Source organism: Egretta garzetta, unplaced genomic scaffold, assembly GCF_000687185.1.
Source record: "Egretta garzetta isolate BGI_Z169 unplaced genomic scaffold, ASM68718v1 scaffold297, whole genome shotgun sequence".
In the NCBI taxonomy this organism is placed as follows: Eukaryota; Metazoa; Chordata; class Aves; order Pelecaniformes; family Ardeidae; genus Egretta; species Egretta garzetta.
In genome coordinates, this window is record NW_009260410.1 from 2,810,892 (window position 1) to 2,828,401 (window position 17,510).

At 39.7% G+C, this 17,510-nt stretch overlaps 1 protein-coding gene across 1 annotated transcript in view; it reads left to right on the forward strand.

Annotated features, from left to right (window-relative positions):
• DNAH7 (dynein axonemal heavy chain 7) overlaps positions 1-17,510 on the forward strand; it is a 134,189-nt gene that overhangs the window by 65,932 nt on the left and 50,747 nt on the right. The window contains exons 37-43 of the mRNA XM_009643532.2: positions 760-915; positions 2,897-3,065; positions 9,652-9,778; positions 10,641-10,860; positions 12,098-12,970; positions 13,817-14,046; positions 15,106-15,436. Of these exons, the coding sequence (XP_009641827.1) occupies positions 760-915; positions 2,897-3,065; positions 9,652-9,778; positions 10,641-10,860; positions 12,098-12,970; positions 13,817-14,046; positions 15,106-15,436 (2,106 nt within the window). The remainder of the gene's footprint in view (positions 1-759; positions 916-2,896; positions 3,066-9,651; positions 9,779-10,640; positions 10,861-12,097; positions 12,971-13,816; positions 14,047-15,105; positions 15,437-17,510) is intronic.

Sequence of the window (17,510 nt, forward strand, 5' to 3'; positions counted from 1 at the left end):
GCTGAAAAGACTGTATGGTCTGGAAAGTCCCAACAGCTGTTGGCAGAAATTAGAGTAGTCATTAGAGACATTACTTTATATGCAATAATGCTCTGTAGCAACCGCTGGAAGGATGGAAGGGTATCTTCCTGCTGTGGTTTTACTCACACGTGGGTAAGAAATGAGTCCCGTTCAGTCTTACTTGAAATGCTGGCTTTGATTCAGATTTCCCCCAGAGGTTAAATTGCAACTAACTTAGGGGACTTTGGAAGGTAATTATAAAATACTACCGATCTTGATGGTAAAGCTTATCTTTAAATATTCTAGCTATGCCCTTCAAAGGAAATATTCCTGGAAGCTCTTCAAAACTAGGCATAAATATTTGTACCTGTGGATACTTTTGCAAATTTGGCTGTGGATTAGTACAGGCAATATATATCAACTCTAATTAGTACTATGAAGTTTGTTGTGTGCAAAATATTAACACACTGAATTTACATAATACATTGGGTAGATATTTTTGGAGAAAAATGTGAAAATGTCTGTATTGGAGGTAGAAATTTTTCTCTGACAAGTTTACTATGTTTTGAATTATTCAAGAATATTGGTTTATCTGATGAAATATGATTATTAGAGTTCTCTTAGAGATAAATTACTACTGTGTAACTTTAAATGAAGTAAAAATGGTACAAAAATGTCTGATTGCTATCTGCTAAAGTGCTTTAAAATTTGTTTGTCTATGTATATAGTTAAAATTTCTCCTCTTCACAATCCTTCCAGAATTTTCTTTTAAATAGTTTGGATAAAGAAGTCTACAAGCCACTGCTCATTAACTTTTCAGCACAAACTACAGCAGCGCAGACTCAGAATATTATAATGTCCAAGCTGGACAAAAGGAGAAGAGGAATTTTTGGACCTCCTCTTGGGAAAAAAATGGTAACTGATATATTTCTGTATCTAAATATGTTTAAATGCAAACAAATATGTAAATGCATTATTTTCTCAACTGATCACAACTGATATCAGAAAAGGATGCTCGATTTGAGCTGTCAGAGTTCTAATTCTTCTAATTTAGATCCTCATTCTTCTTTTCTTTCTCCCTTCTCCCTGTAATGTACATCCTGTTTTAATCAATAGAAGAAAATGTGATATATGATATGAATAACTGTGAACAGCATTGTCCTACTTCCCCCTCCATATTTGGTGATATTATCCTTGAGATAAGAGTTCTGTATTGGTAAACTTATTGCTGACAGCATAGCTCTTGACAGTACTGTGGTTTCAGAGTTTTATAAAAACCTCAGAGTGACATCATGTAGGTTTTGCGTTTGTTCAAGGCCTGGTTCTTGTATGTTGTGGAGAAATTATAGAAGCTTGTTCAGCCCTCAGATTATTACCTCTTGTTGCTCATTTAGATGGGCATCAGTGAACTGCAAAGAGAGATACGGAATATATCAAAAGGGATTACAGACCTCTGGGGGCAAAGGAAAAGGATATGGGAACCAAGGTGGTATTCTCCTTGATCCTTTGGATAAAGGGAAATGATAAGGTAGAAGTGGATGCAGACTGACAGTCCAAGGGAAATGATTACTCCTTTTTACTTGGTGCTTATTAAAATGGAACACTGTGTTAAGTTTTGGACCCTCTAGTACAGGAAGAATTTTGATAATTCAAGCAGATTAAGTCACTAGAGGTGTACCCTGGGGGTTGATACTGGGGCCAGTACTGTTTAACCTCTTCATTAAGGATGTCTATACTGGGACAGAATGCTCCCTCAGCAAGTTCACAGATGATACAAAACAGGTCACGATACAAATACAGGAGCGGCTGATACACAAGGTCATTTTGCTAAAGGTGATACTTCTGCTCTACTTAGCACTGGTGAAGCCACGCCTCAAGTGCTTTGGACACTTCTGGGCTCCCCAGTATAAGACAGACATGGACTTACGTGTGAGTCCAGTGCAGGGCCACAATGTTGACTAAGGGACTGGAGCATCTTTCATATGAGGAGAGGTGGGACTCTTCAGCCTGGAGAAGATAAAAGTTGCTCAGCAGGGATCTTATTGATGTATATAAATACATGAGGAGACAGGATGAAGAAGAGGGAGCAGACTGTTCTCTGTAGCACCCACTGGAAGGTCGAGAGGCAATGGGCACAAAATGAAACATGTAGGATTCCGTCTGAACACAAGAAAACACTTTTTTACTGGGAAGTTGGTCAAACAATGGAACAAGTTGCCCACAGAGTTTGTAGAGTCTCCCTGTGTGGAGACAGTCAAAACCTGACTGAATATGGTCTAGGTCAGCCTGCTGTAGCTGAACTTGCTTAGGTAGGAAGGCTGGACTAGATGGTCTCAAGAGGTCTCTTCCAACCTAAACAATTGTCAGTCTGTGAGATTGAGCAGAGGACCACCAACATCTCCAGGGGACTGGAGCACAAGCCCTGTGAGGATAAACAGAGGGAACTTGGCTTGTTCAACCCAGAGAAGAGAAGGCTTTAGGAGGACCAAAAGCAGCTTCCCAGTATGAAAAAGTTAAGAAGATGAAGCCGTGCTCTTCATTGAGGTGCACAACAGGAGAGCAAGTGGTTGTAAATAGAAACAAGGGAAGTTCTGACTGGATATAAGGAAAAAGCAATTTGCTATGAGGGTAATCAAGCAGAGGAGCCCCACACAGAGAGGCTATGGCATCTCTGTCTGTGAAGGTTTTCAAGACCTAAGTTTTTATTTTTATTTAACTCAGCAGCAACTCTGTTAAGAACTTTGAGCCGCTTCTCAAAAATGTGTATTGATGTGTATTACTCCCACTAATTTTAATGGGAGTGAACTGATGTGCAATGGTTCCAGATTCAAGCAAAATGGTGGCATATATTCAGTAAAATTAATAAATACAAAATCCTTTATGTTTTTCTTTTCAGATTGTGTTTGTAGATGATGTTAATATGCCAGCACGAGAGGTCTATGGTGCTCAACCGCCTGTTGAATTACTACGGCAGTGGTTAGATCACTGGAATTGGTATGACCTGAAAGACTGCTCAGTGATTAAACTTGTAGATGTTCAGATTGTGTGTGCAATGGGACCACCAGGTAAGAGATATGTCTTATGTACTTTTACCTGTTTCTTTGGTTTCCAAAGGATGAATGCTTATTGATGCATAGTTTTACAATTTGGGTCTTTATGGCTAGGGATAGGACTCAAGAAACCTTTTCCTTGCAGGAAACATGAACAGCAGTCATAGTAGAGTGGTTGAGGAGCAGCAGAGAGACTACACAAGCCTGCCAGGAAGAAATATTGCTTTTCAGGAATACAAGAATATCTCTACAAAGTATTTACGAAATCCCTTCAGTCTAATGAGACCCTCCACTGGCCTTCAGTCATAGAATCACAGAATGCTTTGGGTTGGTAGGGACTTTAGAGGTCATCTAATCCAACCCCCCTGCAGTGAGCAGGGATATCTTTAACCAGATCTAGTTACTCAGAACACCATCCAACCTGACCTTGAATACTTCTAGGGATGGGGCCTCCACCTCCTCTCTGGGCAACCTGTTTCACCCGTTGTCCTGTCACAGCAGGCCTTGCTAAAAAGGTTGTCCTCATCTTTCCTATAGGCCCCCTTTAAGTACTGAAAGGCTGCCATAAGGTCTCCCCACAGCCTTCCCTTCTCCAGACCGAACAACCCCAATTGTCTCAGCCCTTCCTGATGGGAGAGGTGCTCCATCCCTCTGATCATTTACCCCCTCGGGCCCCGCCTCAACAGTCCCATGCCTTAATTTGCTGTCCCATGTCCTTCTTGTGCTGAGGGCTCCATAGCTGGATGCAGTACTGCAGATGAGGTCTCACCAGAGCAGAGCAGAGGGGCAGAATCACCTCTCTCAACCTGCTGGTCACACTTCTTTTGATGCAGCCCAGAATACAGTTGGCCTTCTGGTCTGCAAGTGCACATTGTTGTCTCATGTCCAGCTTTTCATCCGCCAGTACCCCCAAGTCCTCCTCTGCAGGGCTGCTCTCAATCCCTTCATCCCCCAGCCTGTATTGATATCAGGGGTTGCCCCGCCCAGGTGCAGAACCTCGCACTTAGCCTTTTTGAACCTCATGAGGTTCACACAGGCTCACCTCTCCGACTTGTTCAGGTCTCTTTGGATGACATTCCATCCTTCTGGCATGTCAACTGCACCACTCAGCCTGGTGTCACCTGCAAACTTGCTGAGGGTGCACTCGATCTCGCTGTGTCATTGATGAAAATATTAAACAGCACTGGTCCCAGTACAGACCCCTGAGCCACTTCTCACCAGTCTCCATTTGGACATCTGGATGCGACCATCCAACCAATTTCTTATCCACCAAAAAGTCCATCCATCAAATCCATATCTCCCCAATTTAGAGAGAAGGATGTGGCGGGGGAACCATGTCAAAGGCTTTACAGAAGTCCAGATAGATGAAATCTGTTGCTTTTCCGTTGTCCACTGATGCAGTCACTCCATCACAGAAAGCCACTAAGTTGGTCAGGCAGGACTTGCCCTTGGTGAAGCCATGCTGGGTGTCTCGAATCACCTTCCTGTCCTCCATGTGCTTTAGCATAGCTTCTAGAAGGATCTGTTCGACAATCTTCCCAGGCACAGAGGTGAGGCTGACAGGTCAGTAGTTCCCAGGGTCCTCCTTTCTACCGTTTTTAAAGACGGGCACAATGTTCCCCTTTTTCCAGTCAGGAGGGACTTCACCTGACTGCCATGACTTTTCAAATATTATGGAGAGTGGCTTGGCAACTACATCAGCAAATTCCCTCAGGACTCTGGTATACATCTCATCAGGTCCCATAGGTTTATGTATGTTCAGGTTCCTCAGGTAGTTGCAAACCTGATCTTCCCTTACAGTTGGAAGGGCTTTACCCCGCTGGTCTTCATCTTGTGGTCCATTGACCCGGGAGGGGTGAGGAGACAGGTTACCAGTGAAGACTGAGGCAAAAAAGTTGAGAACCTCAGCCTTCCCCTCATCTGTTAATACTAGGTCACCGTTCTTGTTCATTGCGGCGATACACTTTCTTTAACCTTCCTTTTCTGGTTGACATACCTGTAGAAGCCCTTCTTGTTATTCTTTGCATCCCTTGCCAAATTCAGCTCCAGTTGCACCTTGTCCCTCCTGACCACATAACTACACAACCAGGCAGCGTCCCTATACTCTTCCCAGGATACCTGTCCCTGCTTCCACTGCCTGTGCAGTTGCTCTTTAGTTTGACCAGTGTGTCTTGACTCAGCCATGCTGGTCTCTTCCCTTCCTTGCCTGATTTCTTATGCCTGGGGACTGAGAGCTCTTGTGCCCTGTGGAACGCATCCTTAAAGATCTGCCAGCTCAGTTCTGTTCCCCTGTCCATGAGGACTGTTTCCCAGGTGGTCCTTCTGACTAACTCCTTGAAGAGCTGGAATTTTGCTTTCCTAAAATATAGGGTCCTTAACTGTACTCCTTACTTTTCCCATATCCCTCAGGAGTGTGAACTCCACCAATGTGTGATCACTGCAGTCCAGACTGCCTCCAGTCTTGACGTCACTGATGAGCTCACTTGCATTGGTGACCATCAGGTCCAGTATTGCATCCCCTCGGGTAGGGGTGTCTATTACCTGACTTAAGAAGTTATCCTCAATGCATTCTAGGAGTCTCCTGGATTGCCTACAGCTTACCATGCTACTTTTCCAGCAGATGTCAAGGTGGCTGAAGTCCGCCAGTAGGACAAGACCCTGCGAACATGCTTCCTCTTGGAGTTGGAGGAAGAAGGCTTCATCAGTAGGATCCCCTTGATCAGGCAGCCTGTAGTAGACACCAACCACAAGGTTCCCTTTGTTGCTTCTGTCTCTGATTCTTACCCATAAGCTTTTGACCTGCTCGTGGCTATTCTTCAGGGACAGCTCTTCACACTGCATTGATTTCTTGATGTAGAGGGCAATGACTGCGCCCCTTCTTCCTTGCCTGTCCCTTCTGAACACCCTGTAGCCATCAATAGCCACATTCCAGTCATGGGATTTGTCCCACCAAATTTCCATAATGGCAATCAGGTCATAGCTTTCTAGCAGCACAGTAGCTTCCAGCTCCTCCTGTTTGTTTCTCATGCTGTCTGCATTCAGGAGTCAATTTTACTCTTCTTCAAAACTTTTCTAAATAGCACTAAATTATGTTCTTAAGCAGATAAATCTTACTTTATTTGGCCAAAATAAAGTAGTATACGATGTTGTCATGGTTTAGCCAGCATCTAAGCACCACACAGCTGCTTGCTCACTCCCCCACAGTGGGATGAGGAAGAGAATCAGAAGAGTAAAAGTGAGAAAACTTGTGAGTTGAGATAAAGACAGTTTAATAGGGAAAGCAAAAGCTGTGCATGTGCAAACAAAGCAAACCAAGGAATTAATTCACTACTTCCCATCAGCTGGCAGGTGTACAGCCACCTCCAGGAAAGCAGGGCTCCATCACACATAATGGTGACTTGGGAAGATAAATTCCATCACTCTGAATGTGCGCCCCTTTCTTCTTCACCCAGTTTACATACTGAGGATGATGTCATATGGTATGGAATAGCCCTTTGGCCAGTTGGGGTCAGCTGTCCTGGCTGTGCCCCCTCCCAGCTTCTTGTGCACCTGGCAGAGCATGGGAAGCTGAAAAGTCTTTGACAGTGTAAGCACTGCTTAGCAACAATTAAAACATCAGTGTGTTATCAACATTCTTCTCAGACTAAATCCAAAACACAGCACTATGCCAGCTACTAGGAAGAAAATCAACTCTGTCCCAGCAGAAACGAGGACAGATGGAAAGAGGTCATCATATTTCTGATAGCCTTCATACACATTGTCTATATGAGCTATTTAGTTAAAAAAATTGAGTCATTTATAGCGTTTAATCAGGCTATGATTGGAGCTTTCCTTCTCTTTTCTGCTTCAGCCTCCCTGGACTTTCCTCCTTTATTTTGTAGAGTTGTTTACTCACACAAACACACACATGAACATGTCAGTGAACCTTCTCAGCTGATACTACTTTTGTGTTTGGGACGGTGATGCATGCCTGTGGGATAGGTGAAACAGCAGTGGACCCCTATCTGGTTTCCTAAAGACGCAAAACTGCTTCTTGCAATCATTTTAAATTAAAGGCAGTGTTTATCCACAGTTCAAAGCACTTGATCAAAGTATCAGTCTGTGGAATAATTGAGCAGAAGGAAACTGTGAAAGAATTTTAAAATTTTACATATTCATTTTTCCTAAAGCTTAGGTGAAATCATGACTTGTACTATGTTCTGGCATAACTTAAGTGTACAGGTCTTTTTTTTTTGTTGGTTGTTTGGTTTTTTTGTTGTTGTTGTTTTGTGGGTGGGTTTTTTGGTGGTTTTGTTGGGGTTTTTTACATCAGAAATAGCGAAATCTTGGAGGTGCTTTGGAGCATCCCCAAGCAAAGGGTGCTTGGAGGAGCATCCCTTCATGCTACGTTCCTGTTCCAGGGTGATAGTGTAGAAGTGACTTTTGACTGCTCTGAAATTGGGTCAAATTTCCTTTCCCAGGAGAAGTTTAGAGCCAATTTTGTTTCAGTAGTCTTCTGGTTGAATGATGAAAAATGGACTGATCAAATGTGCAAGTTATGGTCCTAAGTCTTTATGTCAAATATCACAATTCAGCTTCAGGCTGAAGAATTTATTTTAGTAGCTTTGTACAGTGAGCTACTTCCAGAACTCACAAAATCATATTCTCCTTTCCAGCCTGTGTTTATTTTTTTTTCTACTAAGAAGAAATGAAAATCTGAAGTTCGTACATGTATATAGTGCTATCAAAGCAAATATAAAGCTATTTAAAGAAAATTTAAAGCTATTTTGTTAAGGTTAGGTTTAAAGTTTATATTAGGAAAGGATTATCTTTTGGGTAAAATTCATATTTATATCTCAATAGCTTGTGCAATTTTGCCATCAGTGCACATGTAAACTTCAAGAAGCATTGTAAACTGCTGTATCTGAGAGATGATCTTAGTTGGGGTAGAAGGAGATAGGATGAATAACTGGCCTATTTAGAATCATAGAATTGTTTAGGTTGGAAAAGACCTTTAAGATCATCAAGTCCAACCATTAACGCAACACTGCCATCCCACCACTAAACCATGTCCCTAAGCACCTCATCTGCCATCTTTTAAATACCTCCAGGGATGGGGACTCTACCACTTCCCTGGGCATCCCGTTCCAATGCCTGACAACCCTTTCTGTGAAGAAATTTTTCCTAATGTCTAACCTAAACCTGCCCTGGCACAACTTGAGGCCATTTCCCCTTGTCCTATCACCCGTTACCAGGGAGAAGAGACCAACCCCCACCTGGCTACAGCCTCCCTTCAGGTAGTTGTAGAGGGCAATAAGGTCTCCCCTCAGCCTCCTCTTCTCTAGGCTAAACAATCCCAGTTCCCTCAGCTGCTCCTCGTAAGACTTGTGCCTTAGCATAAAATACTTGATTTACATGATTTAGCATAAAATACTGAGTTTCCTCAACAGATGCTGGTAATGCATACACAGTTAAATATAGACAATCAGTAGTTCTGCTTGCAGTCTCTGGTGGCTGAATGTGAGACAGCTCCAAGCCAGGAGTCTTTTAGTTTCATTAGTGCAAGGACATGTCTGAGCTACAAAGTCACGTGTTTTAAAAGAACTTGCCATGCTAATTTGGTTGCCCCTAGCTATGCTCCTGATGTTAGTGAGGGATGGTAGATGGCTCACTTTTCAGCTACTTTTTTCTGATCTTCTGGTATAAGAAGGTTGAACATGCTATGCAGCAGCTTAACCCTGAATTCCACACAGAAGGAGCAAGTATCCAATAAATTTCTGGTTTATGTCCCATTATTTCCACACATAGCTTCATTGTTCAAACCACAGTCTAGTCATAAAAACTACTAACTCTAGAACTGGGATAAATTTTAATTTAATAAAGTACATGGCTTTACTTCATAGAATCATAGAATGTTTGGGGTTGGAAGGGAACCCTAGAGGTCATCTAGTCCAACCCCCCTGCAGGAGCAGGGACACCGCTAACTAGATCAGGTTGCTCAGAGCCCCGTCCAACCTGGCCTCGAATGCCTCCAGGGATGGGGCCTCCACTACCTCTCTGGGCAACCTGTTCCAGTGTTTCACTACCCTCATTGTAAAGAATTTCTTCCTTATATCTAATCTAAACCTACCCTGGTTTAGTTTAAAACCATTCCCCCTTGTCCTGTCACAGCTGGCCCTACTAAAAAGATTTTTCCCATCTTTCCTATAGGCCCCCTTTAGGTAATGAAAGGCTGTAATCCGGTCTCCCCGCAGCCTTCTTTTCTCCAGGCTGCTTCTTTCATTGGGATGCTTTGAAAATCAAGAACATGGGTTTGAAGTTTATAATAAAAGTTTTCTTTTGCAATGGAAGCATAGGTAAAATATTGTCAAATATATCTTCAAATATATCTATCTATAACCCGATGATTTCAGTTTGTATTTTACAGACTATTGGTTACAGGAGAACAAATTGACACTGAACTGCATGTTGCTTTCATTAGGTTTATGAGAAGGTGTGGTACTTTTCAATGTGAGCCTGCTAGCTGAATCAAAGATGAATATTAGAAAGTAATTGCTAGGCTTTTATTGTTTTATTTTAAATTTTTCTGTTAGTCATAGTGTTAATGCTTTCTAATATTTAGGTGGTGGTCGAAACCCAGTAACACCACGATTCTTGCGACACTTCAATACAGTTACTATTAATGAGTTTGATGATGAATCCATGTACACAATTTTTTCTAGAATCTTAGACTGGCATCTAACAGTATGGTAAGTGACCTTTATGTATTGGGAAAAATCTAAGTCAGAGTTTAAATTATGGTACTAGGAAGTCTCCAAGGTCTGTTTGTAGGACAATGCTCTTTAAAAGAAATTATTGTATCTTTTCTATCCTGTGCCTTTTGAGTTATTCATTACTCCACAGAAGTAGGGCTCATCTTAAAATACTCCAATGGTAAAGTTTTTGTTCTAACAGAGGTTTAGATTAACTGAGGCTAATTCAGTTAGTTGAGATATTTCTGTAATACAGTATTCTTTGATGTGTAATAAGAATAGAATTTGGTTAGTCATTCAAAGAATAGAACTGGAAACTGCTCTTAAATTTCCTGTGGTTTCAAGGCTTACTCTTTCTTTGGCCTTTCACCACTGCGTAGTTTTTAATTCCATTATTACGAGTGGACTTCAACTTTCATTGTGTACCCATTCTGACAGCTAAGCCTGAAAAGATTCTCATATCCTGTTTCCAGACCAAGTTTGTGATTTGACAGCTTCTGACCCTTTGAAGGAGAGAGGTCCCAGAAGACAGCAAGGGCTATTTGACCTGACTTCACTGTTGCTGCTGTTAGTCATAAAAATGAGGGGGAAAAGGGTATAATTAGCTGTCTAACATAGCCAAATTTGTCAGCATGTTCCACAGCTACTAGATTTGATTTTCAGAATTAATTTGTTAACTCAGTGAGAGAACTAAGATTTGTAAAACTGCCTGTGAGGAAGTATAATCATAGAACTTAAAAAGTGGCACAAACTTACAAGTAAATCAGTGTAGATATACAATATTATTTATTAATTTACATGCTAGTATGACAGAATTATGCGAATCATTCTGTTCTTACCACCTTTTATAACTTGTCAGTTACAGCTTTCCATCACAATATGTAGAACTGACTCCGCAAATTATTAATGGAACCATGCATATGTATAAAGAAGCTATGAAGAATTTGCTTCCTACCCCAACCAAATCTCACTATTTGTTCAATCTCCGTGACTTTTCACGTGTTATTCAAGGTGTTTGCCTGTCAAGGCCTGAAACAACAGAATCTGCAGGAGTGATAAAACGTCTCTGGGTTCATGAGGTAAATCACCTAATACTAAGAAATTATTATAAATAAGAAAAATATGTGGATTTGTATATTAATATTTTTCTAATGCCACCTCCTATTGGCTAATAGCTGTGAACTGGTATCACACTCACAAGAAAGGATTTTGTATATTGTATGGGCAGAGGAAATCAGACTTCTTCGAAGTATGAGTCATATCTTAGCAGACAAGTTGATTGTTGATACCATCACTTTCATGTGATTATGTAGTCTCTGTTGGCTACTTGAATGCCTGCACAGTCCTTTCCATTTCTTCTCTCCTTCCTCTAAAAAGAACAAATCAACAGTGAGAAGAACAGAAAGTAGTCCTGGGTCACTGGAAATTTTGAGTGATTTAAAGTTTGGTCCCTACTGTTGGTTATTTTTTTGTTTGTTTTTTACTTCTGGGCTTCCTTTGGAAAAAATTCTTAAGCTTACTGTCTTGAGGAACTGCTTCCTGTATTTCAGTCATAATAGGATAGACACACTGAAAGAGCTCAAGTGAAACATCACTTTTAAAAACAAGAGGAAAATGTCCCATATAGGTGATATCTGCTCTTTGGGGTTTTTTCCTGGATTAAAAGAAAGTAAGTTCATTGAAAATTGTTGCTTTTTAAATATTTAGCTATAGTTCGTAGAATCAAATGAGCATAAAGTGACCATGGAAGAGGTCTTTGGTGATCATCTAGTCCATCATCCTTCCCCAAAGCAGGATCACATAAAGAAAGGAACAGCAGTAAATTTTGAAGTGTTTTTTCTAAAAATTTCTTACAATTCTCTAAGGATGAAGGGTGTTCAGACTTCCAGGCAATCTATTCATGTTCTTCACTATCTTTTTAATGAAAAATATTTTCTAGTATCCAGCTGCAGTCTATCTTGAAATACAAACCCATAACTTGTCCTATCTAGCTGTAGTGGAAAGGCTAACATGTTCCTTTCCTCTTTGCAACAGACTTTTATGCATTTATGTAATAACATTTATAAATATATATGTATATGTATGTGTATATGTATTTCCATGTGAATTTTCATTTAGATTCAGAAGTAATATTACGAGGCTCAACTGTTCAAATTAATTCTAAATATCTATTTTGGTTTTTGCTATGTAGTGAAGTTCGAGGTAGTTTATGTGTTGAAGCCTTTTTCATAATTGTATTTGTTTTATCTTGTTTAAAAGAAGTATAAATTCAAGGGCAGAAGCAACTATTAAAAGAAATAAATTTTTATTATACAGGTTCTTAGAGTGTATTATGATCGCTTGGTGGATAATCCTGATCGGGCTTGGCTTGTTGGATTTATTCAAGAAGTGGTGAAAAATTACTTACATGAAGACTTTCATGAACTTTTCCAGAATCTGGACTTCAACAACGATGGCAGAGTGGAAGAAGATGACTTACGTAGCTTAATGTTTTGTGATTTTCATGACCCTAAGAGAGAGGACACTAAATACAGGGAAATTAGTGATGTGGATGACTTGAGATTAGTTGTAGAGAGTCACCTTGAAGAGTTTAATAACATGAGCAAAAAGCCAATGCAGCTTGTCTTGTTCCGATTTGCTATAGAACATATTTGTAGAATTTCCCGTATTCTGAAACAGCCTCGCAGCCATGCCCTCCTTGTGGGTGTTGGAGGTAGTGGTCGACAATCCCTTACTCGATTAGCAGCCCATATGGCTGAATACAACCTTTTTCAGGTTGAAATAACTAAAAGTTATGGTATCAATGAGTGGCATAAAGACTTAAAAGTCATACTGAGAAAATCTACTGAAGGGGAAATGCAGGGAGTTTTCTTGTTCACAGATACACAGATTAAAAAGGAGTCATTCTTAGAAGACATTAACAACTTACTAAATGCAGGTGAAGTGCCAAACCTTTTTGCAGTAGATGAGAAACAAGAAATTTGTGAACAAATGCGTCAAATAGATCGCCAACGGGACAGGACAAAACAGACAGATGGCAGTCCTATAGCTCTTTTTAACATGTTTGTTGATCGCTGTCGAGATCAGCTTCATATAGTACTGGCAATGAGTCCCATTGGAGATGCTTTCCGTAATCGCCTTCGAAAATTTCCAGCTCTTGTCAACTGCTGTACACTAGACTGGTTTCAGGTAAAAACACAACTTTTGTCGGGCTCGTTATTCTAATGGAAATGCAGTAGAAACATGACTTAAACTCTCTTTGTAGCAAGTAGTTCTCTTTGGTCAAGCTAGCAGTGAAAAGTATCTTGAATTTTCTTAGTGTCATGTTTTAAATTGTTTAGACCATTAGAACCACTCTGACTGTAATAAAGGCCAGTATAGGCTGAATGCAAAATCATCAAGAAAATAACTATATGATTGAGGTATAAAAGTGTAACTGAATGAACATAGTACTGTAGACATTACAGATTTAAATATGTAGTGTTTTCTTCTATTACCAGGACTACCAGAATCTAGGTGCCAAAAAAGTTTGAAACTGAAATACCTGTCAAAAATGCAGACATCTTTTGATGCAGAACATCAGATTTTTCCCCACTACTCTGCAGTAAAACTATATTCCATCTGACTGTTATGTGCAAAAGAGAGACAGAATAATTAAGATGTAGAATTTAATCACATAAAGAATCTGAGGAACTTAAATTTCATCAAGTTTTAAAATGTAGTACAGTATCTTCAAAGGTTATTTAGAAGAGGAAGAACAGAGACAGCTACATACACATACGGACATACTGAAAACGCAAAATTTTCCTTTTAGAAACAGTATTTGTACTGGATGAAATAAGATAGTGGGCTTGAACCAAATCTCTAAGTAGTTTGGTTCTTTCCAGTTCTGTTATTGTCCTATTTGATGGTTATTTCATCATGAAGTCATTTCTCCGTGCCTCAGTCCCTTTGTCTATGAAAATGGGGTAAAGATACCTTTTTGAAAAATGTTTTGAGATTTATGAGAGTGAAGTATTTATTCATTTGTTTTAGACATGGCCTGAAGATGCATTAGAAGCTGTTGCCTCTCGCTTCTTGGAAGATGTTGAAATGTCAAAAGAAATTCGAAGTGGGTGTATTGATATGTGTAAAAGCTTTCATACGTCTACCATTGTTTTATCTGACTTATACCATGCAGAGCTTCAAAGACACAACTATGTTACACCTACTTCATACTTGGAATTGATCTCCACTTTTAAAAGTCTCCTTGAAAAGAAACGCACGTAAGGATTTATAATGTGATCTTTTCTAGAGGAACCCAGGTTCACCAAAAATATTATTTTCTCTCTCTTATCGCTAATCTGAACAAAACAAGTGAAATGTTTTCAGTTAATTTAAATTTACAGAATGGTAGATGGATAAAATGTACTCTTAGGATGCATGCTTGCTCATTTGGACAAAAGGTCTGACTTGATGCTCTTGAAATATACTTGCATTAGACCACATCCTTGGTGATTTTCCTATATATTATGCTACCAGAGTAATGAATGCAGCCTGCTTACTCTGTGGTTCTCTGGACGATGTTGGGGAGATGACATCTGTGAAACCAGCTTCCAATTTGCTAGATGCCATTAGCTTGCTGGCAGGGTTCAGCTGTGCTGTGCCTGTGCAGAAGGGACCTCTGTATGCATGTGCACATCTGTTCTATTCTCATGGCTAATGAGGGAAAGTTCCATTTTCTTTCCTTCTCATTGATAAGACACTACCATAACAATTAAGCAAGTGCTTAATTTGATCAACAGGCAGTGTGTAACACTGCATGCAGCAAGAAATTCCAGGAATAAAGGAATACAGTTTTTGAATGTAATGATCCAATGTCTTTGGACTTGATTCTGACACTGATGACTGTCCCCAGAGCCATTCACATTTTGCTCCCAAAATTATTATACCAACTATATTAATCCTATTTCAGTCCCACCTCAACTAATAGTTTTCATGAGTGTATCTCCATCTCTTCCCTCTCCTTTTCTCGTCAGTTACTACTTTGCCACCATGATTTTGTAGCTCCTGCCAACAGAAGCAGAAGCTTAACAATCACTTATTTACCTATAAGTGATCACTTACTTATCCATATCCCAGTCTCTGAGTATATGTGATAGAATAGTTAAAGACTATGGCTCAAGTAATCCCTGCTATGTTCACTACTTGTTGAGCAAATAAAATGAGATTGGCAGAGCATTTGATTATTCAAAGTAGTGAGAAATTTGGGGAATGCACCCCAATGAATGAAGTGATCGAGTACTGATAAAATACCTTTATAATAAAGTACTATTTATTTTCAGTAAGGTAATGAAAATGAAAAGAAGATATGAAGTTGGCTTGGAGAAACTGAACTCTGCTGCATCTCAAGTAGCCTTGATGCAGTCTGAGCTGGAGGCTCTGCAACCTCAGTTACGGGAAGCTAGCAAGCAGGTTGATGAGATGATGGTCGTTATTCAAAAAGAATCTTTGGAAGTAGCCAAAACCGAAAAAGTCGTGAAAGCTGATGAAGCAGTGGCAAATGAGCAGGCTATGGCTGCAAAAGCCATCAAGGATGAATGTGATGCTGACTTAGCACAAGCCATGCCTTGTTTAGAAAGTGCTCTGGCTGCCCTTGACACTCTCACTGCGCAGGTATGGCTAACAATGCATATTTACACGCTGGAGAGGTATTCAGATATACAAAAGCATGGAACATCTGCCTTTTCAGATTTTACGTTATACTTACAGTTTTATAATTTAGAAACTTCTTGAAATATTTCAGTTTTAAAAAGCAAAATGTTATTCTGTCTTTATTTTCTAGTGAAAAACTGTAGCACTGATTTTTTGTGGACTACAAGATCAAGTATTATTCTAGTCATTTCAAAATTCATAGTTATAAAAATATTTTGAGACAACAGTTGAGAAGTTAGAAAATGTATGCTTTTTACTTTCTTATTCAGAACCTGCCAGCCTGTCATCTAATCTTTTTATATCTGGTCTTTCAGCGTCTAGAAATTGAGGTTGAAATTCTATGTCTCCCCATGTTAAGGGACCACTCTTTGTAAGACTATGACGGTGGAGGCAGTCACCTTTGGTTTTATGCATATTCATATTTTCTTTGCTTGGATAATATTTTGCTCGTGGTGGAACAAAAGGAAGTCTCCCAGATTGTAAGAGTGAGGATGGACTATGTGCTCCAGCTATTGTTGCTGAAAACAAGATTTTAAAAAACTTTCAAGGAAACCTTAGAAAGCTGATGGTTTGTTATCTACAGCTATTGCTTGCTATCAAAAGTTTTAGATTCTGGCGCTGTCAGATCATTGACATACTTTGTGAAAACAGTATATGGCTACTTAATTACTCCAAGGCAATTGCATTATACTTGTGAATAACAAGACAATAATGAGGCTTTGAAGGCTAATGAAGTAATTCTTCACCTGCTGTCAATGCTTAGTGTATCCAAGCAGGGACCTTAATAATACAAAGGGGGGGGGGGGGGAAAGTAGGAACTTCCAAAGAAAAAAAAAAACCCCAAACTTTTTTTTTAAATAAAAATATAGTTAAATCGTATGATGAACACAAAAAAAAATCTTTGCATAGCATTACTTAGAGTACCTGCACAGGACTCTTGTTTTTGATTCACCCTTCACCCTGGCCACCATTGATGGAAAGCAGAGCAGGACACATGTTGCAAATTGGCCCATAAATCCATGTACACAAATGTGCAGATTAAGTGCTTTGTTTGAAGAAACAGACTTACACATAATTCAGTACTGCTGAAATGAGTATCTACAGTCAAAAGGAACTGTGTACTTCATGTGGCTCACTGTTCAGCAAGCATTAGAAAAAATATAACAATCTTAAGTGTTATTTTGCTGTTGACATCTAAGTTTTGTAGCAATACACATATGAAGACACTGAGATTTAGAACTAGGAAGAGACCTCTGGATGTCACCTTCTTCCGCTTGTAATCCGTTCCACTTTAGACATTTATTTTCCTGGTGTTTACCATTAATTTTACTCATTACAATTTAACCTCCAGCACTGGAGGGAGGGGCTACTCAGGGATGTGGTCAAGTCACCACCCCTGGAGGTATTTAAAAGACGGGTAGACAGGTGCTTATGGACATGGTTTAGTGGTGGGATGGCAGTGTTAGGTTAATGGTTGGACTTGACGATCTTAAAGGTCTTTTCCAACCTAAACAATTCTATGATTCTAAACTTGTTTTCCATCCTGCTCCCTATGGACATGGTTCTTTGTCTTTTATGCAGTTGAACACTGTACAAATTGATCTCATCAATTCCAGTTTTCTTTCCTGTAAGCTAAGTAATCACTGTTTTAGTTTTTTCTCATAAATCAGATCAGCTTTTCTCGTTATACGTTCTGGACCTTCTCCATACATTCACTTCGTGTGCATTGCCCAAAGTTGAATACAGTATTTCAACTGTAGTTTTGCTGAATGCTGTGTAGAGTAGAGGAGGATTATCAACACGTGTGGTTTGTCATTCATGCTAACAGCTGTATAATTTCCTGAAAATCACTGTTACATAATCATTGCTTTCCCTTTCTTTTTTTTCCTTTTTGTAGTAGTTCTACTATACCTTTCCATTTCTGCTGTTTATCAAGATCATTTTTTCCTGTTGTCTACTGCAATGTATTTGCATTTACTATCAACTTTCTATCAGTTGGAAATTTAATAAACTCTCTTTTCCATCATTCATTTCA